This window comes from Stenella coeruleoalba, assembly GCF_951394435.1.
Source record: "Stenella coeruleoalba genome assembly, chromosome: 1".
In the NCBI taxonomy this organism is placed as follows: Eukaryota; Metazoa; Chordata; class Mammalia; order Artiodactyla; family Delphinidae; genus Stenella; species Stenella coeruleoalba.
In genome coordinates, this window is record NC_137169.1 from 22,266,197 (window position 1) to 22,290,308 (window position 24,112).

At 42.8% G+C, this 24,112-nt stretch overlaps 2 protein-coding genes across 8 annotated transcripts in view; both read left to right on the top strand.

The window, feature by feature from the left end:
• The window catches only part of GMEB1 (glucocorticoid modulatory element binding protein 1), a 31,389-nt gene extending 24,138 nt beyond the window's left edge, over positions 1–7,251 (top strand). For all 6 annotated transcript variants that reach the window (XM_079938821.1, XM_079938826.1, XM_079938822.1 and 3 more), the window contains exons 9-10: positions 1,325–1,447; positions 3,996–7,251. In XM_079938821.1, the coding sequence (XP_079794947.1) occupies positions 1,325–1,447; positions 3,996–4,696 (824 nt within the window). In that variant the 3' untranslated portion in view covers positions 4,697–7,251. The remainder of the gene's footprint in view (positions 1–1,324; positions 1,448–3,995) is intronic.
• A 10,363-nt stretch (positions 7,252–17,614) lies between these two features.
• Positions 17,615–24,112, top strand: part of YTHDF2 (YTH N6-methyladenosine RNA binding protein F2) — a 37,233-nt gene continuing 30,735 nt past the window's right edge. Inside the window, exons 1-4 of one of the 2 annotated variants that reach the window (XM_079918780.1) lie at positions 17,615–17,892; positions 18,388–18,412; positions 19,002–19,081; positions 22,027–23,985. In XM_079918780.1, the coding sequence (XP_079774906.1) occupies positions 17,866–17,892; positions 18,388–18,412; positions 19,002–19,081; positions 22,027–23,643 (1,749 nt within the window). In that variant the 5' untranslated portion in view covers positions 17,615–17,865 and the 3' untranslated portion in view covers positions 23,644–23,985. Of the gene's footprint in view, positions 17,893–18,387; positions 18,413–19,001; positions 19,082–22,026; positions 23,986–24,112 lie in introns of those variants that run through there. The other variant, XM_079918781.1, reaches the window with a different exon arrangement.

A 24,112-nucleotide genomic window follows, 5' to 3' on the forward strand; every position in this document is an offset into this window, starting at 1 on the left:
GTAGACCTGGGAAGAAGGGATCATATTGGGCTTATATTTTGAATGTGGAACTGACAAGTCTTGCTGATGGATTGGATGTAGGGTGAAAAAGAAAGAAATCCAGGATGACTCATATATTTTTGGTCTGAGCTGTGAGCAGTGGTAAAATTTCCTGAGATGAAGACCACTGGGAGAAGAAATCAGAATTGGTTTTTGACTTGTTTAGTTGAGATGCTTATGAGGGCTTCAAATGGAGAAGTCATTTGGCTCAACAGAAGTATTAATCTGTAATGCAGGAAAGAGGTCTGGGCTGGAGATCTACATGTGGAAATTCTTAGCATGTCCATGATATTCAAAACCATGGAACTGGATGAGACAACTGTAGAAGAGAGTTGTAGGTGGAAAAGTGGTCTGAGTTAAGGAAGTAATGACCAGTTACTGACAGCTCTTTCAAGAAGTTTTGTTTAAAGGGGAACAGAGGGACTTCCCCTGGAGGTCCAGTGGTTAGGGCTCCGTGCTTCCACTGCAGGGGGCACGGGTTCAATCCCTGGTCAGAGAACTAAGATCTTACATGCCGCGTGGTGCAGCCCCCCCACAAAAAAAATAATAATAATAAAGGGGAACAGAGATAATACTATTAATAATATTGCATGTCATTTCCCATGTTTGGCACTTAAAATATGATGTTTCTAATCTTCATATCTATCTTGCAGAGTAAGTATTATTAGTCGCATTTGTTTCAGATGAGAAAACTAAGGACGGAAATGACTTACCCAAGGTCACACAGATAGGCAACATCAAAACCAAGGTTCAAACTTAGCTCTGTCTAGTAGAATGACCATATTTTCTAAGACAAGTCAGAACCTATAACCAGATGCAAGATTTTTTTCCTTATTTTTGTATTTATTTATATGGAAACATGTATAAAGATATAACAATTAAATAATAATTAGTTACACATGTGATAAATCTTTGTTAAAATATTTTGAAAATGCTATTAGTATTCTAATTTCTGGATTGGTTTTTTTTTTCCCTATTTTTTTTTTTTTTTTTTTTTTTTTTTGCTGTACATGGGCCTTTCACTGTTGTGGCCTCTCCCGTTGTGGAGCACAGGCTCCGGACGCACAGGCTCAGCGGCCATGGCTTACGGGCCCAGCCGCTCCGCAGCATGTGGGATCTTCCCGGACCGGGGCACGAACCCGTGTCCCCTGCATCGGCAGGCGGACTCACAACCACTGCGCCACCAGGGAAGCCCGGGATTGTTTTATATTTATAAGCAGCACAATAGGGAGTTGGTGGAACATTTCTGTTTTAACTGGACAGACATGTCTTTTGTTTTAAATAGATGCTGCTGTTCTCAACAATGTAGCACATACATTTGGCCTAATGGACACAGTCAAGAAGGTTTTAGACAACAGAAGGAACCAAGTAGAGCAGGGAGAAGAGCAGTTTCTCTATACTCTGACAGGTATGTGTAACTTCTCTCTTTTCTTAGGTGATATTATACTAATATCCTTGAGTCTTGCCATTCCTTTGTTGACTTCTGTTGGGACTGGATTGGCTTGCTTCTTCTTTCTTTCCTTCCTTCCTCCCTTCCTCTGTCCTTTCTTCCTTCTCTCTCTGTCTCTCTTTCTGTCTCTCTCTCTCTCTTTCTTTCTTTCACCTCACATAGTATCAGATTTGGCTTTTTCTTTGTACATAGTCCTAGGTGAGGTGGAGTGGTGGGAAGCAGAGGAAGCACAAAGGAAAAGAAAAGAAAGCCAGCAACATGATCCTCCTTCTATATCTTTGGAGGATTAAGATGTCTGCTAGATCGCTCCATTAGTCCAGTAATATAAGTGGCAGAAGAAAAAAATTGGCCTTTGTCTTTTTTACATTATTAATACTGAGTCTTTTGATATACATTTAGCACTTTCATTATTTCTGGTAATCAGAAATTATGAGCACATGGATAATTTAACTCTTTTTAATAAGTACTTTGTGCTGGTCTCCAAGCTAGGTTTTAGAAATAAAATGTTGAATAAGGTAGCCTCAGTCTCTTGAGGGCTTTCAAGGAACTGAAGGGAAAGCAGACTTAGAAATAAGTGCAAAAAGTAGTCAGTTTTGTAACAGAGGCATATAGCAGGTATAGTGGTGGAACAAAGGGAGTTATCATTTTTACCCAGAAAAGAATCAGGAGAAGCTTTTGGAGGAGGTAAGGCAGTGAAAGATGCAAAACAAGTTGGAGGTATGGATTATCAGTCTTAAATGACATAGAATATATTATAATAGTCGGTCATGAAGACGAGAGGCAAGAAAGATCATTTGGTAAGAGAAGAACAACTTAGGTTGTTTTAAACTTATTTTTATGCCCAGTTTATATTTTAAATTCGGTTTACCAGGTATTCTCAGAGATGCCCTTTTTCATTTGATCTTTCTAGGAATATTATAGGCTGTTTCCTTATTTTACAGATAACCCAGTAGAGGCACAGAGAGGATAAATGATTTGCCTGGGACCACATCACTCCTTGACAGTGAAGCCCAGAGTAGAACTCTGTCTTCTTATTTATAGTCCAATGCTGTCTTCCACCTTGAAACTTTACACCATCTGAAAAATGGTTTTTGTTAGAAATGTAGGCTTCTGGTCCCTTGTCCATATCATTTTAGTTATAACCACAGTGTACATAAAGTTGTGTTTTCTGCTTTTTTCACTGTGACATACTAATATTTTTCCAAGTTGCTACACAGTATTTTACCTAGACGTTCTTTTAAGGATGAATTTAAATTTTCTTCAGTAGCTTATTTTGTTGCAGTGAACTTGTATGAATATAACTTTTCTTCTTATGTTCTCTTAAACTACTTCACAATATGAATACCATTTAAGCTTGAGGTTAAATGGTATTGATAATTTGTTTATGGAGTCTTGTGACCTACTGTCAAATTTTCAAGAAGATTATACCAATTTACATCACAAGTTTGAGCTCACCAACAATGGGCATTGTTTTTTACAATACACCCTGATTTAACTTTTTAAAAATTATAGATTTGGTATCTTGTTTAGGTTCACATTTCTTTGATTACTACTAAAGTTGGAAAAAATGCATTATCTTATAACCGTAAACGGCAATGTTTTAAAGTTTTTGAGTGTGTTCTTTATCACTCCCTACTCCTTTTATTCCAAACAAGGAGTTGGCTTGCTCTGGGTGTTCCACAGTGAGCAAGGTGCTCTACAGGTGTGACTGGTTATTTATTGGATGCTTATCAGGTGCTAAGCAATAGAGAAGTTCTGGTGTAGAACCAGACTCACCAGTGGTCATCAAGGTTGGATTGGACCCTTGGGAGAGGGATAGTGATAGATGTATTGGGGTGGAAAAGCCACCAAGTTGACTCTCTGTAACATGCTCTGTAACCGTAAGGAAGTCGCTTTATCTCTCTGGATCTATGTCAAAATGAATGTGTTAGAACTCTTAAGACCTCCTTCAGTTCTGTAATTCTTAGGGACTTCCTCTATAACTTTCTGTAGACTTCTCTGGGGGCTAATGGTAGACTAAAGCCATCTGGGTCACCAGCAAGTGATCCTGCCTTGAAGGACAGTTTGGGAATCACTGCTTTTCAGAGTGGCCATTGTAGCTCCTTTGTGGGTCCATGGCAGTTGCAAAGGGATTATGCAGATATTATTTTCATCTGTAGAGCCAGGCAGGGCATATATAAGCTGGTAGACCAACTGGAGACTTCTTTGGTTTGCATTTTGGTGACAGGTAACAAAATGCCACAGGAGCTTCTAGAGTTGAGCTATAGTAGGATCACAGCACGAAAAGATTCTGAATTATTGACCTGTCTATAATCACACAATGACATGTAGTAACTGGAGGGATTTTAAAGACCATCCAGTCTAGTTTCTTCTTGAAAACAATGAAATGACTTGCCTGAGGCTACATAGTAGCAAAACCAGGGCAAGACCCCAGGTCTCCTCACTCCCAGTTTACTGTTCCCAAGATTATACTTCTCTCCACACAAAGTCTGTCTTTTTTCCATAGACTTGGAACGCCAGTTGGAAGAGCAGAAGAAGCAAGCTCAGGATCACAGGCTGAAATCCCAGACGGTTCAAAATGTGGTATTGATGCCTGTGAGCACTCCTAAGCCTCCCAAAAGACCCCGGCTCCAGCGGCCAGCCTCTACCACCGTCCTGAGCCCTTCTCCTCCTGTCCAGCAGCCTCAGTTCACAGTCATCTCACCCATCACCATCACCCCCGTGGGTCAGTCATTTTCCATGGGCAATATTCCAGTGGCCACCCTCAGCCAGGGCTCCAGTCCTGTGACTGTCCACGCACTTCCTTCTGGCCCTCAGCTCTTCCGTTATGCCACAGTGGTCTCATCTGCCAAGAGCAGCTCACCAGACACAGTGACCATCCACCCTTCATCTAGCCTGGCGCTGCTAAGCTCCACCGCCATGCAGGATGGGAGTACCCTTGGCAACATGACCACCATGGTGAGCCCTGTGGAGTTGGTGGCCATGGAGTCTGGCCTGACCTCAGCCATCCAGGCTGTTGAAAGCACCTCAGAGGATGGGCAGACCATCATTGAGATTGACCCAGCCCCAGACCCAGAGGCTGAGGATACTGAGGGCAAAGCAGTCATTTTGGAGACAGAACTGAGGACTGAGGAGAAAGTCGTGGCTGAGATGGAAGAACACCAGCATCAAGTTCACAATGTGGAGATTGTGGTCTTAGAGGATTAACTGGGGGTCTCGGGGCCAGGAGATATGTTTTGGTTTGGAATTTTAATTATTTGTTTATTTTTATCATTGTCCCACTCATTTCCACATAGGATCCTTTTTTTTAAAAACAAAACCTTGTTGTTGTAACTGAACAGGTTGGGTCCCTTCCACCCCCTCATTGAAAAATGGACAAAACAAGCTGCCCTTCCGAAAGTTGAGAGTAGGTCACTCAATGTCCTAATCCTCTTACACCAAGAAAGTGATTTCTTTTGGGGGAGGCATCAAGATAACCAGAAACCCTATCCAGAAAGCCCTTTCCAGGCTAGTCTGTCTGTGTATGCATGTGGTTTTATTCTCATAAAGGTGCATTGACCAAACCAGGGAACACAAATCTGACCCTGGAAGGCAATCCACTCACACGTGGATGCAGAAGGATACTTTACTCTGTATCCTGGAAGGGGCCCTCAGAGGCCAATGCAAAAGTCTGAAACAAAAGTAAGTTGCACTCTGCTTGGAGGGGAAGGTGGCATACCAGCAGCGGCTTAAAAAGGGAAGTGCTTTGGCCAGGATGGGGCAAGGAAATTATCTTACTTCCAGAAGTGCACCTGATGCCTCTTAATATCTCTGAGGGTTACTACCATGGCTGCCATTTTGAGGCAAGGCCAGTGTTAAGAAGAAGGGTACATTTCCACCGAGCAAGTGGCGTCAGAGGCCTGTGGCTTGGCAGAAATAGAAATCCAGAGATGTCACAGCTGTGCTTTGGGGTTCAGGTTCACCTTGCCCCCCACTTTGTCAAAACACTTACCCTCCTAGTCCATTCATTTGCAAACTGTGTGATGTGGTGTAAATTGCTCTGGTTCTTGGACTGTGGCTGTTCTCGGGGTGGGGCTCCAAGGCCATCATTTTTATTGCATGACTCCAGGAGCAGGAGAGTTCCTCTTCCAGACCAGCTGCCCTTTTTTTGTGGGGCCCTTTTTTGGCTTTGGAACCAAAAGCAGCCATTCATTTGGTGCTTCCTCTGTTCTACCCTCTGTTCCTCAGTGGTTAATGGCATCTGTCTCCTGGATCCCACGCTCTTCAGATTTTTGGCTGATTCAGAGAACAGTGACAGGTGCCTGCCTGCCTTCATCCCCTTTTAGATTCATATATACCATTTATACCACAGATGTTTCTGTGAGATATTGAGCTCATAAAAAAACCTTAGGTTTGGCAACACCCCACCCTATCCCGAGGCACCGACTAGATGTCTCCTCCTGAGCGAGCTGGACTCCCTGGGAAAGAAGCATTGTCTGCAACATTATATTATAGGAAATGTACCAGGAATGTAATAATAATATCTTTTGGGGGGTTATTTTGTTTTCTTCTTTTTTTTTAATGTTTTTGTATATTTAGAGATGGGCCCATTTTCCATGCTGTGATTCCTTCTCTTTGACCATCTTCAGTGTCTGGGGCAAGAGTGGAGTCTGTTTTTTGTTTCTTTGATTGCATTGTTTACTGCACTAGGAAAAATATAGGGAAACTGCAGACAATTTAAAAGAAAAATAGGTCAAAAAAGAAAGCATACACTTTAGGAGTGGGAGAGTTTTTTTTTTTTAATTAAATACAAAACTTTAACCTGTAGTTTCCTTTTTTTTTTTTGAAGGCACCCACCTGAAGCTATGTTTCTTCCAACAGATGTTGGAAACCCTGTTGTTAAGCAAGTGAAAACTGCATCCTGCCATCCCTCAGATAGCTGTGTATAGCTGGAGAAGCCCTCTAACTTGAAAGGGTCAATCTTAAAAGCCTTATGGGTGAGATTTCTGAACCCCATACTGTTGTGGTTTTCAGCTTTAAAATTGGGGTTTTATTTTTCTTTTCAAAATATCTAATAGACATAGCAATCAGTTTAGAACAAACCTTTGGCCCTTTGTATATCTTTAGTGAAGGAAGTGGCTTTTATTTCTTGCTTCTTTAGGTTGTCTGTTGGTACATAAACAAAAACAAAATTTCTGCCTAAGCCTAAAACTACTACTTGAACCTAGAAAGGCACAAGTCATCTCTATTGCGGTTTTTAGGGACACTTTTATCTTTCCCAGAGACAAGAGGCTCAAATCAGGACAGAGGAGGAGCCCTGGAGAACACCTACCCACTAGCTCAGGTTCCTTTCTTTCCTCCATCAGAGCTGTTTGGTAGTGTTTTAAAGTAGTGTGAGCGTCATGCTTCCAAAGTCAAGAGATCACCTCCTAAAGACAGAGCCTGTTTACTTTCACTACCTGAATATTCCAGCTGGTGGAAATACATGAGCTTTGTTGTTTTCCTGGTCTTCCAGTAGCCTGTCATTATTGCTAGATGCTATGCACCCATTCTTGAGTGTGGGTTTCCTCACAACCCTGGTCTACATCTCAGACAGGGTGAGGCACATGCAAGACACTGGTATATACACAAGCAGTTACAATGAATCATTCCTCAGGCTGAGTTGGCAGTAGCCATCTAATCTTTCTGTTCATTCATTAAATAAACATTTGTAAGTACCATCTATGTGCCAGGCTTTGTGCTAGGCACTGGCAGTACAGAGATGAAGGCTCAGTCCATGCACTCAAGGGATTCATTCTCCAGAGGTTGTCTGGAGTTAAGAACTATATTTCAATATAATAATTGGTTTCCTTTGTAATGCTATGTATTTTATTTCATGCGTTGATGAACATTGTTCCGAGAGTTGGTCCGTAGGTTTCAGAAGGCTACCAAAGTTACAAAATGGTTAAGCCTTTCTCTAGTGAGATACTGAAATCATCATATTGGGGTAAGTGCAGTGGTAGAGCTATTGGCTGGGAGAAGAGAGAACAAGGGGTCAAGCATCTAACCCAGCTTGGAGGCAGGGGTCAGCAAATATTGGAGTACTTCCTGGAGAAGATGTATACCTAACCTGATTTAGGAGAGACCATTTTTGGCTACTTGTTTTGCATTCCATTTTCAAGTAGTTGCACTTATTTATACAAGAGGGGAAAAAAATCCTAAGTCTCTTGTTGCTTCTGTCTCCAGAGCTAGGCAGAGTCAGCAGCTCAGGCAGTCTCTTCTGAGAGCAACGCACTGGTGAAAGCCCAGTCATGTGTCAGTTTCTCTGAGCTTCCATCAGATGAATCCAGGGCAGGTAAATGCCCCAAACCTTCCTGTCATCTGGTTTCCACAAAGGCCTCAGAGTCAACTCTTGCCTTGGCCATGTCCCTGTCTGACCCCCGCTTTCCTGTTCTCTTCCCCTTTTCAATTTCCAGGTTCCATCCCTGCCCCCCTCCCCAAATTAAAACAAAACAAAAACTCCCTGGCGTTCTGAAGTAAAAAAGGGACAATAGATTTGAATATTTAAGATTTAAAGCTACTTCATATGAAGTTTCTTTCATGCTTCTGTCCATATTTGGGAAGGAGGACCAGAGTTAATCCAAATACCTTGGAAATTAATATTCAGTTTAGGTGGTCTGAGACACCCTTTAGTGGTGGCATTTTAATCCATTTCATGAAAGCATTAAAGGTAAGTCTGTATGGTGGGAAGTACTGGTAACACTTGATGATAAAGATAGTAAAATCAAGCATGAAATATGGAACTACTAGTTCATTGAGTTATAATTGGTCCACCACTATCAAGGCGGTAGCAAGGACAAAGAAAAGGTTGAATTCTCAAAATACGCACGAGTTTGTGATTCACTTTGGGTAATACTCCTGAGGAAATAGTCCTCTCTGAGACAAAAATTCAGATTCTAGGCTAGCCCCTGCATTTTCAGTCAACTTAACCTAGTACAATTGATCACAGATCCCTCACACCTTGGATGCCTCCTCCCTGGGATATTCTTGTGTAGTCTGTAATGTACTACAATGACAACCAAGGTGGTTGCCCTAAACAAGGGATCAGTTCTGCTAGATTGGAACTCTCTGCCCCTGGAACTTCTCTTCTTAGCCTTTATTCAGTCATTTCTAGGTTTCCTTCCCAATCCTGGAACACCTTTCTTAGTCCTAAGCTATGCAATTTCACTTCCCCTAGAAGGTTCTACTTTCCTTGAACATCCTTATCGTACTCCTGCCTCTCTAGCCCTTGCTTTGGGGAACCAAATGTGACTTAGTTCCCAAATTCTGCCATGTTAGTAACTCCCTTTCTGCTATGTCAGTAACTCAACTCTTGAGACAATCACTTCTTCCCAAGAAACCCCCAAGACCCAAACCTCAGCATACATCCATAGACTGCAGTCTTCACTGCCTAGAACAGCCTTCTTCATCCATCACCTGAATTGAAGCACCTTTGAGATGTGCTTGTAAGTTCCCCAGAACACACAGATTGTAAAACCTATCTTTTACACCTGATTGATTCTCTACCTATGGTCCATGGCCCAGGCTAAGACATGCCTGTTTCCTGGATAAATTATTTCAGCCCAGTATGATTCCTACTACCTCTTCTGTTATGTCTTATGAGCCTCCCAACCTGAAGACTCCTGGTGCTCTCTCAACCTAAAGTAGGCCACATCCTACTTTGAAATTGCCTCTGGGTTCTCCTCCTGTATCTATAGTTTCCAATTCTGTACCTTTACTAGTATTGGGCTTATAATATGGTATATATGGGTTGATTTCTCTAGTTTGAGAACAAGAGCGGACATTAGTATTGGATCACATATAAAGGAAAATGTGAGGCTGGGTAATGACCCAGAAGGAAAGATGGGTTCCTCATTGGGCTTTGTAGGAGCTTCTGTAAGAGGGGGTGTGGGGGATGTTACCTGCATTTCAAAGTATAAGTTTTTTTTTTAATTAATTAATTAATTTAGGCTGTGCTGGGTCTTTGATGCGGCACATGGGCTTCTCTAGTTGTGGTACGTGGGATCTTAGTTCCCCGACCAGGGGTCGAACCCGGGCCCCCTGCATTGGGAGCACGTAGTCTTAACCACTGGACCACCAGGGAAGTCCCCTCAAAGTATAAGTTTTTTAAAAAAAAAACTTCTCTGCTGTTTTCTCTAAAGAAATCTACGTATTGTAGAGCAAATTGGAAGCCCACAGCTCTGATTCAGCCTTAAGATTTACTTTGGCCCACATTTTAGTTTTATTTTAACTTTTTATTGAAGTATAAATGCATACAGGAAAGTGCACAAATCACTGTAAAATTTGATAAACTGAACATACCCATGAAATCAGCTTTCAGATCAAGGGAAAAAAAAAAAAGTCACCAGCACCTCACCCAGACAGGGTAACCTCTATCTAGCTCTCTAACATCATATCTTAGTTTTACCTATTTTGAACTCTTTAGGGACTGGCTTTTTTCCTCTCAACATTATGTTGTAAGATTCACCCATAATGTTGTGTGAAGTGTAGTTGATTGCATCCCATTGCTGTGTAGAGACTGTTATTATTTACTATGCCACAGCTGATCCGTTCTAATAATGGGCACTTGGGTAGCTTACAGTTTGGGGCTATTATAAATAATGCCTCTGAACATTTTTTTTTTTTTTTTTTTTGGGCCACACCGTGCAGCTTGCAGGATCTTAGTTCCCCGACCAGGGGTTGAACCTGGGCCCTTGGCAGTGAAAACAACAAACCCTAACCACTGGACCGCCAGGGAATGCCCACCTCTGAACATTCTTGTACGTGTCTTTTGACGAACATATATATGCATTATGCCTACGACAGTTCACATGAAAAATTCAAGATAAAGTTTTTCTTAAAACAACAACAACAACAACAAAAAACCCCACAAAGCCCAGAAGATCTGACAACACTGGGTCCACATTTCCTCACAGCAACACCTGACTGGAACTGAGGCCTGTCTTAGGTGGGCCGTGGCTTCTTCACGTATTACAAACCCAGATCTACTTATTTTTGGTAGCTTATTTTTTTCATTCAATAATCTCAAGCACACTCTTCCCCCCAGATAACTGCAAAGCTTATTACCTCATTTCCTTCAGGTCTCTATCCACATGTTACCTTATCAGAGAGGACCTCCCTGACCACCCACCCTATGAAAAGTGGCAACTTCCTCCTGCACTATGCTTCCTATTTTCCTTTACCCTGCTTTATTTTTCTTTCTTTTACTTATCACCTGACATACATGTATTTTTTTCTCCCCCAAGTAGAATCGAAGCTCCATGAGAGCAGGGACCATTCTCGTCTCTTAGTCACTGCTGTTTCTACAGTCCCTGGAACAGTGCCTGGCATGTAGCGGAAACTGGATAGATATTTGATGCATGAATAATAAGAAGAACAATAATAACCAATACTTATTGAAGGGTAACTATGTACCAAGCATTTTTCTAAGCACTTTACATATGTTAATCCATTTGATCCTCAGGACAATCCTATGTGGTGAAGAGCATTATTTACTTCATTTTACAATAGGAAACTAACACTTATATTCTACTCTAAACAATAGCTACATTTGAAACGTTGTATACGGATCAAATTTATTAAACAGAGTCTTTAAATGTACTAGAGAAGCTTAATACCTAAAAGGAAACTTTCAACAAACCATTTTATTAGGATGATGATTTGCTGATAACATGTTTAGTCGCTACTTAGGTTGTTTTGTTTACAGTCCAGTTCACCATCTCTCCACAGTACTGCAGAGGGAGTGGTGGAGGGAGGGAACTTCCAGTTACCTGAGAAAGGATTTTAGAACCCAGATCATCTGTCCTGTCCATCAGTCACAGGAAGTACTGATTTATCACTTTGTTAAAAGTGGTCTTGTCTTGTTTGAGATGACATTGATGTCAGGGTCCCTGGTTAGAACTCCTTCATTTGTTCGCTAAGCTCCTACTGTGTAGAGCCCAACCCCATGTGCTTTGTTACACAGGGAACCTATTCCATAGAACATTGATAATATTGTAAAACCTTTGCCCACTGAGCAAAAAGATATTCCCCTGCTCTAGGAACAAAAATGGAACCACTATGCCTCAGAAATGCTAAGTTAACATTTCCATGACTGAGACGTTCTGGTAAGCCTTTCTGAGCAAACTGGACAGGGCTTCTCATATTCTTGCCTCTCACATTCTGTAGCTGCCACCCAAGGACCGAAAGGGAAGGATTTATCTATAAAACATTGTCACAAATAGTTTAGATGCACATTCACTGGTTTAACTATTTTTTCTTGGCACAGACTTAAAATTGAACCAGCGCTTTCTGGGGCTCCCTGGCTTCATTTCCCCTTGGCACTATCTCCAGAAATCTTGTTTACACTCCATTTTTCTCTCTGGCCTATTGTCTTAGATTGAGACTGTAAGCTGTTTCCTAGCACAGTGCTGCTCAGACTTTTAGATCCCATGGATCAATAAAAGAGATTAAAAAAAAAAAGGTCTTAGGAACCAACATGGGGTTCTCTGCATTACATTTTACCAAATAAGGATATTTTAAAAAATGGCTAATTTTTACTGGCATCATTTGGGAAGAAAGGGCATTTTCACATCAAAAAAGTTAGGAGGGAAATAATCTCAGAATAAAGAACAGTCTTCTGCATTGAGAAAATTTAGTTTTATGAAAAGCTCATTACATTATCATTACCTTTCTTATTTCTTGGGGGACTGGTGAAAATTTCAGCTTTCACCTCTAGACTCTAAGTTGAAACTTCAAGGCTCCTTTCCTGCTGGCTCTTTCTTGGTTCTTGTTCTTTTCTGCCCTTGAGGACATCTCCAACAGGGTCCCTTGTATATACACAGCTGCGGATTCCTAGTGTCCTTCGGCCACCTGGTCCAGCTGTAGGTCTTTTCTTCCTTTAGCTTTGTTCTCACGTTGCTCTTTTCAAAACTCCATCTAGCAAGTCATAAAACACACCTGCAAGTTAAAAGCCAACCATCAGTTTATCTTGGGCTCTCCACAGTGCCTTTCCTTTAACATTCAATTAAGCTAGTTAAATCTGCACATTTGACTTTTTAACCCCACCAGGTTTTCATTAATAAAATGCGGATTGACATTACTAGGGAGAATTTTGAAAATGAATGAGATAAATTAATTCAACAAACATTTACTTAGAGTTGGAGTATAAAGATTAATAATAAAAAAGTTCTTTGTCGTCTAAGCAGTCATAGATTTATTAAAGAGGCAATATATAAATTGAGAGTTGGTTCTCTTAATCTGGAGTCCGTGGGATGGATGGGCTTGGGGAAGGGAGTGCTTAATGAGATTGTAGGCAAAAATTTGGGTGTATGTTCCTTTTTCTGAGAAGTTTCATTATTCTCATTAGATTTTCAACTGAGTCCAAGACTTCTAAAGGGAAAATATTGATGTAAACTTTTTTTTTTATAAATTTACTTTTGGCTGTGTTGGGTCTTCGTGGCTGCATGAGGGCTTTCTCTAGTTGCAGCAAGCAGGGGCTACTCTTTGTTGTGGTGCGCAGGCTTCTCTGGTGGCTTCTTTTGTTGCGGAGCACAGTCTCTAGGAACGCGGCTTTCAGTAGTTGTGGTGCATGGGTCTAGTTTAGTTGCTCCGTGGCATGTGGGATCTTCCTGGACCAGGCTCGAACCCGTGTCCCCTGCATTGGCAGGTGGATTCTTAACCACTGGGCCACCTGGGAAGCCCAAACAGATAGTTGTGGTTTTTTTTTTTTTTTTTTTTGCGCGGGCCTCTCACTGTTGTGGCCTCTCCCGTTGTGGAGCACAGGCTCCGGATGCGCAGGCTCAGCGGCCATGGCTCACAGGCCCAGCCGTTCCGTGGCATGTGGGATCTTCCCCAACTGGGGCACGAACCCGTGTCCCCTGCATCGGCAGGCGGACTCTCAACCACTGCGCCACCAGGGAAGCCCCAAACAGATAGTTTTAATACACTAAGTTACCATAAGGAAATGTGACCGATATTATGGGTGAACAAAGAATAGACCACTTTCTTTCTGCTTGAGGGAAAAAAATATGGTTTCATTGATCAGGGTCTCGAAGGACAGATAGGAATTGGGGAGGGGGGATGGCAAGGACATTTGAGGCAGAAAGAACTGCATGTGCAAAGTCATGGGTTCCAGAACAAAATGTGTATTTGAGAAAAATGCAATGTGGCTGGAGCATGGAGTGCATGGTGAGAAATATACAGGGCTAGGGAGTGACAAGCTTTGAAAACTGTGTGGACTACAGAGAACCAGCAGAAATCTTTAAAAATAGGTTTTTACACTGTCAGTTGTGTAAAGTATATAAACATTTCTCAAAGGAGGTCCCTTCTATTCCTGCCTTACTAAGGGAGTGACTTGGGCAGCGAGGTCTGCTGTTGCTGAAGGCTGGAAAAGTTTGAGAACCAGAGCTCTAGGGCCCAGCCCAGGCCATAGCAAAATTCTGAAGAGTACGTAAAATCTGTCCTCCTTTCCTGCTTCTTTTCACTTTATCCCCACTGCCCCCTTCATATATCCAGAAGGATCCGCTTGGTTTCTACCTTCCAGAATTCTAAAATGGTTGAACTAGAAGGAACCTCAGAAGTTATTTTGGTCCAACTTCCCTATTTTACAGTCTTGGAAATAGACTGTGATTAGGAAGGGATTTACTCTTCGTGTCTCCCCTTCCATCTCTGGTTTGGTGCTGGGCCTGTTCCTCTCCTCCTTCTCTTCTTTTTGTTTTGTTTTGTTTTGCTTGGCTGCATCACTAACCAGGGATCACAGTGGAATGGAAGCGTGGAGTCTTAACCACTGGACCGCCAGGGAAGTCCCACCCTCCTTCTCTTCTGAGGAAATCCCAGGGACTCCTTTGGCTTCAACTAACATCCCCATACCAGAGACTCTAAGGTTTGTATTTCCAGCTTGATGTTACTCTCTAAGCCCAAACCTTTTAATTGTCTACAGAACATTCCTATCTGATGTTTTATGTTCTTCTGAAACCCAACATGTCCAAAGATAAATTGATGATCACAAAATCTCCTCTAGGATTCTCCACATTAGAAAATGGCACCTTACCCACTGAATCGCTCAAATCAAACTACTAGATATTATGTTGATATCTCCTCCTTTAATGCCCTCCCCACAATCCAGTCAATCACTAAGACCTCTCATTTTGCCTCCTAAAATGTCCATTTTGTCCACTTCACTCTGTCTTCATCATCACTATAATAGACCATTATCTTTTGCCTGGACTTGCTGCAATATTCTTCTAACTCCTAGTCTACTCTTTTCTCCCTGAATCTACTTCCCACACTGCAATCAGAGTGAACCTAAAACATAAATCTGAGAATGCTGTGCTTCTATTAACCCTTTACTAACTGATCATCGTTTGTAGCTAACAACTAAAGGCCCTATTTTTCTCTTTTCTGCCCAATTCTTGAGTCTCATCTGGTGCCACCCTCTCTCTCATTATGCACCAGTCACGTTGGCCATTTTTTCAGTTATTCACCAGTACCAAGATCCTTCCCCGCCTGGGGCCTTTGCACATATTGTCTCTCACATCCCTTCCCTCCTTGTCTGGTCAATTTCTGGTCATCTTTCAGGTTCTAGCTGAAGCTCAGGACTTCAGGGAAAACTTCTTGGTCCTCTGACTAAGTGAGGTCCGTCTGTGCTTTCTCATTGCACTGTAATAACTGTGAGTGAATAACTATTTTTTTAATAGATAAATTAATTTTTGGCTGTGTTGGATCTTCATTGCTGTGTGCCAGCTTTCTCTAGTTGCGGCAAGCGGGGGCTACTCTTCATTGCGGTGTGTGGACTTATTGCAGTGGATTCTCTTGTTGTGGAGCACGGGCTCTAGGTGCACAGGCTTTAGTAGTTGTGGCACGTGGGCTCAGTAGTTGTGGCACACGGGCTTAGTTGCTCCATGGCATGTGGGATCTTCCTGGACCAGGGCTTAAACCTGTGTCCCCTGCATTGGCAGGCAGATTCTTAACCACTTTACCAGCAGGGAAGCCCAGAAGTGAACTCTTAAGACTTTCTCTCTAGCATATTGCCTGGCCTTCAATAAATGCTTGTTAGAAGAGGGATTGAGTGCTTTATGCACCTAGTGGCAGAGGTGAACTAGAACCCAAACTCATTTCTGATATGGTATTCTTTTCTCAAACCACGAGCGGTCTGCCCCCTAAGATGATATCCCACACTCCAGACTTCCTCTCCCTCTTCCCAGTGATTAAATGTATCAGTCTTGTGTGTTCTGTTCAGGGGCCTATTAAAGCCAATCTGGTGAACTAATCCAGGTTTAGAGACTACCCTTCCCCCAAGGATGTCTGCGTTTTAACTGGGAAATCCTATAGGACAGAAAGTAATCTCAAATGAACTAATCAAAATTTCAGGCACTATAAAAATATTGGAAGGAGGGAATTTTCACTATCATCCCTTAATGGGATTATAGGAAAGAAGTTTACAATGTACCAGATTTACTTTAATGTTTTTTTAAAATTTTTTTGAACTTTATCTTTGTAGCAAACCTGTTAGGTAGATTTTATTATCCCCTTTATCAAATGAGGGAATCTCTGAAAGGTTTAGTAATTTACCTAATGTCGCCAATCTGTTGGAGAGGCCAGTGTTTAGTCACTCCCCCTCCCCGATTATGACTCCTGGTCTAATCCTTTTTTCACCATACCACTGCCGCCTTCAAGGGTAAGTGTAGGCAACTGCTTACAGTTTACACATAAATCTGGGCCATGGGGTTAACTGGTTAACTTATATTAAAAAAAAAAAAAGGATTACTATGTTTCTTCTCTTCCCTTGGTGGGATCTACGCTCTGAATCTGGACTCTGCCAGAAGTCTATCACATTTGGTGCCTGACCTTATTCATTCCAACCATAAATGTGATTATGGGCAGAAAAAATGCGTTGAGCACTTTAAGCAAAATTATGATGCAAAATCCAAGATGCTGTGTTATTTATTTTACTACTGAGTCCACCCAAGCCTCCTGTATCCAGGGAGGGGATGGTATCAAGTTGACACTTGAGTGCATTATTTATCTGTTTACTACTATTTGCAATAACAAAAGCTATTAGGAGATGGACTGTCCTGGGATCAAATATCCCTGCAGGAGTCAGGTTTGCCTCTGATTAAAAATGCTTCTGCCCATCCATCTTTTAGATCGCCTCAGGATTCTGGTTCCTGAATACAGGATTTCTCTTGGGGGTGGAGGGACACTATTATGTTCCTCTCAGTGTCAGGCAAACCTCACTACTTAATAGCTTTGTGACCTTGGGCACATGACTTAACCTCTCTGTTTCCTCAGTTATAAAACGGATTGGCTGACAGCTACATTGAAGATGCTGAAAGCCTTTAATATGTTTGAAAGCACCTAACAACAAAGCCTCGTCTACAGCAGGTATTCAAATAGCATTTATTTCCTTTCTTCCCCAGTAAGGACTCTTTGAAGGAACATGTAAAATTTTGTGTGGATGTGTGAAGTGTGTTTTTCTTGGAAATAAAGTCCACAGTTTAACAGATTATCATGGGGGGGCCAGCGACATCCCTAAAAAAGAATTGTGGATTCTCCTCCCGGCAACGCCGAAGGGTGAATCTCTTTCTCAGGGGACCGGATGTTTTCTGGATATTTTTGTTCTCTGGGCCCTCTTTCTGTAGCCTGCTAACAGAGGAGGATAACCAGGTGAGGGGGTGTCTTTCTCAGGGCAGGGCCCCCTTGAACTTTCCCTGAGGGCTCTGTGACTCCTGTTCGTGTTCCCCCCCCATATGGGGGTGGGGTGCCATCTGCAAGTGGGAAGCAGGTTTATTTTAAGGCCTCTCAGCCTTCGGGGTTCGCTTCTTCACTGAAAACCCAGCTTTTGTGGGTTCCCACAAGCTAGAGCTACTCCCTTCCCTCCAGCTGTTAGTCAAAACCTCGTGGTGCGACCCTGGCCGCCCCCACCCTCCTAGGCCCCAATCCCAAGGCGGTGGGGGCGGGGAGGCCGCGCGCGCCGCTTCCGCTCCTCCAGCCCACCAGAGGGCGCTGCGGCCCCACCTCTGCCTTCCCGGAGTGCTTCGCGCCGGGCCCCTTCAGCGTGGGTGAGCGAAAGTGAGAGTCAGCGTCGCGCCGTGCGCGCCGTCCGCCTCCGCTGCTCAGCGCCCTTATTTCGGCTGCGAGGCGCGGGCGCGCGCGTAAAGGCATAGAGACGGGCGTTGAGCTGTCGGGCTAGAGCGTCGCCGAGTCGGAGCCGGAGCCTGAGCCGCGCGCTGTGTCTCCGCTGCGTCCGCCGAGGCCCCCGAGTGTCAGGGACAAAAGCCGCCGCTGCGCCGCCTGCTCCCGTCGCCGGGGCTCATCCGCTGCCGCCGCCACCCTGAGGAGAGTCCGCCGCCGTCGCCACCCGTGAGGATCCGAGAGCCATGTCGGCCAGCAGCCTCTTGGAGCAGGTACAGGCCCGGCCCGCATGCCTCGGCCATTGTGTGAGGCGAGAGGGAGCCCGACTAGGCCCGGGCCCGCCGCCCCCGGTCGGGCCGAGCTGAGGCGGCGCCTTTAGCGGGCCTCATTTTGAGGCTCTCAGGCCGGCCGCGCCCAGCGCCTCGCCCTCGGCCCGCTCTCCCCGCTCCTCACTGGGCCTCGGAGACCGCCGGCCGCGCCGCGTCCCGTCCTCTCAGCGGGCCTCGTTTTTCTCTTGTTTCCTTCCCCTTCTTTGAAGCCCTGGTCCCCTCGCGTTGTTTGTGGCGCGGCCCCCCTCCTCCCCCTTGGCCCCGCCAGCGTCGCGCTTCCCCCGCCTCCCATCTTCAGCCTCCCCCTCACCCCATTCCTGACGCCTCTCCTTAGGCCTGCGCCTTTATTCCCGTATCGGTCCCGGCTTTAATTTGTCTCTCCTTTTCCGTTTTTTCTTCGGACGATGTGCTGCTCGGCGACGTTTCCTTCCCCCGCAGAGACCAAAAGGTCAAGGAAACAAAGGTGAGCCCAGCTCCGCCGGTGCCCCTGGCGGGCGGGGGACCCCGTGTGGGGGGGGCGGGGTCTCCGGGAGGCGCCCCGGGGAGAGGACCTTTCGGAAGCCGCTTAGTTTGCAGGTGCCTCACAGTTAAGTATTTGACCCTTTCGGTGTGTTCCTGTAGCTGGCGAACAGCTTTGTAGTGAACAAGGAGTAATTCATTAGGGGTGGGGGTGGATTCGGTTTTGAAATGTCCCAGGTCCTTAGTTTCCTGTAGGTCTTAGAAGGCCTTTGTTTTTCATCCTCGTGGATCACACTCTGGAAGTGCTCACATGTGATGGGGGAGGGGAAGCGGGAGGGAATAGAAATCTAGAGGAGCCAATAAAATGACCTTTTTAGATCAACTTGCTCTGGGTGGAGGGAGACATTTTTACTGACGAATGTTGCTCAGCATTCATTCTCATCTTTATCCTTTCGAAACCCAAACTTATTTGCTCTGTGTAGTATGATTTTTCTCTGGTAGTATGATTTTTCTCTGGTTAGGAGGTATTTGATTAGTTTGGGAGGTGGATTGTACGATTGAGACACTCCTAATTTGAATTTTTTCTCCTTTAGTACAAAATGGATCTGTACATCAAAAGGATGGATTAAATGATGATGATTTTGAACCTTACTTGAGTCCACAGGCAAGGCCCGTGAGTAGTTAACCATTTTCGTGCTTGATCATAGGATGCAGTATACCATTATTCTTTCTCTGCTCTATCAATAAGTTTCATTTTCAGGGGATGACTTTCTTAATATCAGTCAATATGTTATAAAACCAGTTGCTACAAATGTCATAGGCCCTTAAGGATCTTATCTCTGTTGTGAGCAAACATACCATTCTCTGAGGCTAGTACTGATAACATTTTACAGTGTACTAATAGCAACACTTGCTTGAGTAGTTCTTCCTCCTTAGCAAGAATGTAACAATGTAAAACTTAAGAATACTTTCTGGTGTTAAATGTTTTCACCTCCCAAACATTTTTCTTTTAGGAAAATTGGATTCATACGTGATGGGAAAAACTAACATAAAATCACCTGAACTTTATTCAGTGCTGCAGAACTGAGTATCTTCGTTTTGTCTAGTCACTAGTTAGTGGGTTCTTAGGTTATCAGAACTATTTTGGAGCTGGGTACTCTTTCAAGTTGAGCTCCATCTTCATCTGTAAAGAGCAATTTTGTATATATCTGGCTTCTTAGGGGAGCTGTATTTACAAAATGGAGTTGAAGGAAAATAAAACACTGTTGAGAACAGAGATCAAGAATGATGGAATTCCAGTTTTTGCAATGTAATCTGTCTTCTAATGTGAAGATTAGTTGCATGTAGGTCCATATATGACCATGAACTGTGCACAGAGACTTCTTTGATTCAGCAGTTCTTTTGTGTTACTATCTTGCATCCCAAAGACAGTCACAAAGTTGTAACTAATAAGTATAACTCACCAGACTAATAAACCAAAAGGAAAATTGACAACTCATCCAGAATATCCTAAAAGATGAAAAAGTTTGTGGAACATTTATATAAATTCTGAACAGATGGTGTATGATATTCATAACAGTCTTGAATAACTTGACAGTGCGTGCGCATGTTTGGGCCTAATGCTTACATAAAACTTTTTGATCCCTTGTGTAGAATTTTCTGAATTGAAAGTGTAGAAACCGCTTAAGCAAGTGATTGGAAGAAAGTTTTTGCAGAAGACAACCAGTTAATCAGGAAAAGTAGGGAAGGAAGTGGAGGAATGAACTATTAATGGGTTCTTGCTCTTGAGGTAGTTTGCTTACATAATCATTATAACAAGGAGAGTGGGAGCATTTGGAAACATAATTCTAGGTAGTTCTTGTGAAACATTGTGTAATTCAGATTTTTGAGCTCAGGGGCATGTGGGAACCTGCCAGTTCAGGTGTAGGCATTTAGCTCTATAGTGGCATAACCTGTGATATTAAATGTGTTTGTTTTTTATTTGTTAAGTAAGCTAAAGCTTGAATATTTTTGAAAAATTTGTGGGGGAGTTTGTTTTTTATTTAAGTAAGTTAAAGCTTAAATATTTTTGAAAAATTTGGGGGGAAATATAAATTTTGGTTGAATAGACATAATCTGAGACTCTCTGTAGTCTGTCAAGGCTGTTTCATCTACTTTTTAACCAGTTTTTTATTTTAATTTTTGAATTTTATTTACTTTTTTATTCAGCAGATTCTTATTAGTTTAACCAGTTTTTCATCACCTTATATTGGAATAATTCTTCAGGCTTAATCTATTAAGGGTGGTCTGAATTTCTTATTCATAATGGATTTGGGGCTGTTAAAATTATAACACTGTCTTCGAGAAATAGACTTCTCTTAAACTTGAGAGTATATGTGAAAGAGTTAGGTTTTTAAAAGAAAATTTAGAATTGGCAGAGAGAAGCACCACCATTTTATCAAACTATATTAGTTGAAATATTTAATTTTCAGGAGATGTGTTTTAGTGGCTAGGAAGAAGTACTGTTGGCTTTGGTAATACAAACTTAAGGCCTGACATAGTTATGGTCATCCAAGTCTCCTACGAACAAAACTCCCTATTGACTAGTTAGTGGATTCTTAGATACCAGAGCTGTTTTGAAGTTAAAGTAGTCTATTCTTGAGTTGAGCTGAGTCTGTATCTATAGAAACCAATTCTATATATCTCTGGCTTCTTATTTAAGGGAGTACTTTGTGAGTTACTAGGATTTATGAAAAAGAACTGTCAGCATAAATGAAAGTAAGAATGTTTCTGCAATGTAATCTATCTTCTAATGTGAAGACTAGTTGAGTATAACTTTATTTCTGGTTGTCGTTCTGAAGGATGATTCCTTTTATAAAGATGTGGACTGTACTGTCTTTAGAATTATATTCCTGTTTTTAATGAAAAAGTTAGGTGTGCATTTTAGCTTACGGCCTTAACTTTTATAGGTGAAGCAAAACAGGTAGCAACATTTTTTTTGGTTTTGAATCCACTGGAAGCCACTGTGCATTTTCTTTCCAGGTTATAATTAAATAGTGGCATCTCTTGATGTTCCCAGATGGTTTGCCAGGAGGCTTTACTATAGAGTAGGTGTACTGAACCTTGATTTTTGGTTTATGGTTGAGGAATGGCTGCACAGATTTTTGGGGTAGAACTTGAAATTTCCAGTTATTTTTGTTTTATCTATTATATAGTAAGTTTTAATAGGAAACTCTTGTGAATACTTTTTCTTTCTGCCAATATTCCCACTCCTTCAGTCCAGAGATAGTGGTTTTAATGAAGGCATCATCTCAGTACATCTATAGAGGAAGACTTAAACTTAGTGAGATGACGGGTTTTCCCTTTTCTGAATTGTAGCACTAAAAGGTAAGGCTGGTATTCACTGTATGTCAGTTTAATTTTAAATGTTTAAGCAGTTCAATTATTAAACCAAAATATTATCTAAGTCTATAAAAATAGCAAGTTTATGGGAAGAGACCATCTGAAAAGGTCACTCTCCTTTTTTATGGTAATGACTGAAATATTTGAATTGTGTGAATAATTGGGAGAGGAAATGTTCTGGTCGTTTTATATATTTTTGTGTTTAGTTTTAATTAACCCTTTTTTCTTCTTCCACAGAATAATGCATATACTGCCATGTCAGATTCCTACTTACCCAGTTACTACAGTCCCTCCATTGGCTTCTCCTATTCTTTGGGTGAAGCTGCTTGGTCTACTGGGGGTGACACAGCCATGCCCTATCTAACTTCTTATGGACAGCTGAGCAACGGAGAGCCTCACTTCCTACCAGATGCAATGTTCGGACAACCAGGAGCCCTGGGTAGCACTCCATTTCTTGGTCAGCATGGTTTTAATTTCTTTCCCAGTGGGATTGACTTCTCAGCTTGGGGAAATAACAGTTCTCAGGGACAGTCTACTCAGAGCTCTGGATATAGTAGCAATTATGCTTATGCACCTAGCTCCTTAGGTGGAGCCATGATCGATGGACAGTCAGCTTTTGCCAGTGAGACCCTCAATAAGGCTCCTGGCATGAATACTATAGACCAGGGGATGGCAGCCCTGAAGTTGGGTAGCACAGAAGTTGCAAGCAATGTTCCAAAAGTTGTAGGCTCTGCTGTTGGTAGCGGGTCCATTACTAGTAACATCGTGGCTTCCAATAGTTTGCCTCCAGCTACCATTGCTCCTCCAAAACCAGCGTCTTGGGCTGATATTGCTAGCAAGCCTGCAAAACAGCAACCCAAGTTGAAGACCAAGAATGGCATTGCAGGGTCAAGTCTTCCACCACCTCCAATAAAACATAACATGGATATTGGAACTTGGGATAACAAGGGTCCTGTGGCAAAAACTCCCTCACAGGCTTTGGTTCAGAACATAGGTCAGCAGCCAACACAGGGGTCTCCCCAGCCTGTAGGTCAGCAGGCTAACAGTAGCCCACCAGCGGCTCAGGCATCAGTAGGGCAACAGACACAGCCATTGCCCCCACCACCACCACAGCCTGCCCAGCTCTCAGTGCAGCAACAGGCAGCTCAGCCAACCCGCTGGGTAGCACCTCGGAACCGTGGCAGTGGGTTCGGTCATAATGGGGTGGATGGTAATGGAGTAGGACAGTCTCAGGCTGGATCTGGATCTACTCCTTCAGAACCTCACCCAGTGTTGGAGAAGCTGCGGTCCATTAATAACTATAACCCCAAGGATTTTGACTGGAATCTGAAACATGGCCGGGTTTTCATCATTAAGAGCTACTCTGAGGACGATATCCACCGTTCCATTAAGTATAATATCTGGTGCAGCACAGAGCATGGTAACAAGAGACTGGATGCTGCTTATCGCTCCATGAACGGGAAGGGCCCCGTTTACTTACTTTTCAGTGTCAACGGCAGTGGACACTTCTGTGGCGTTGCAGAAATGAAATCTGCTGTGGACTACAACACATGTGCAGGTGTGTGGTCCCAGGACAAATGGAAGGGTCGTTTTGATGTCAGGTGGATTTTTGTGAAGGACGTTCCCAATAGCCAGTTGCGACACATTCGCCTAGAGAACAACGAGAATAAACCAGTGACCAACTCCAGGGACACTCAGGAAGTGCCTCTGGAAAAGGCTAAGCAGGTGTTGAAAATCATAGCCAGCTACAAGCACACCACTTCCATTTTTGATGACTTCTCACACTATGAGAAACGCCAAGAGGAAGAAGAAAGTGTTAAAAAGGTAACCAGCTTACCCTTCTTAAGACTTTAAAGGAAGGAGAAGGAACTAGAGAGAACAGGAGAAGTATTACACTGAGCCATTAATAAAAGCTTTGTAAATAACACAAGTATCACTTAACAGTTCAAGCCTTAATGGAGGGTAATTGGTCTTATTATTTGAACCTTAGTGTGAAAGAATATGGGAACATTAGTGGAGGACAGAAATGTGGACTTAAGTTAAAGCAGAAACAAACTTAGAGAAACTGGCTTTACATGATGCAGAAAGAGGTGAAGAATGAGTCTGAAAAAAACACAAAGGGAATAATTGAAGTGATAGAAACGTAGAAGTGAAAGTAGGAGAAGATTGAGGCTGTAATGTGGCAGAGAAAAAGATAATTCTGTCGGAATTAACTTTTGGCCTTGCTGGGGTACTGTAGTTATTTTCAAGAGTTGGTGTGTCACGAAGCTCTGACATTTCTGCCTGCCTGCTGACAACTGGTAGTGTTAAGAGGATGTTTTTC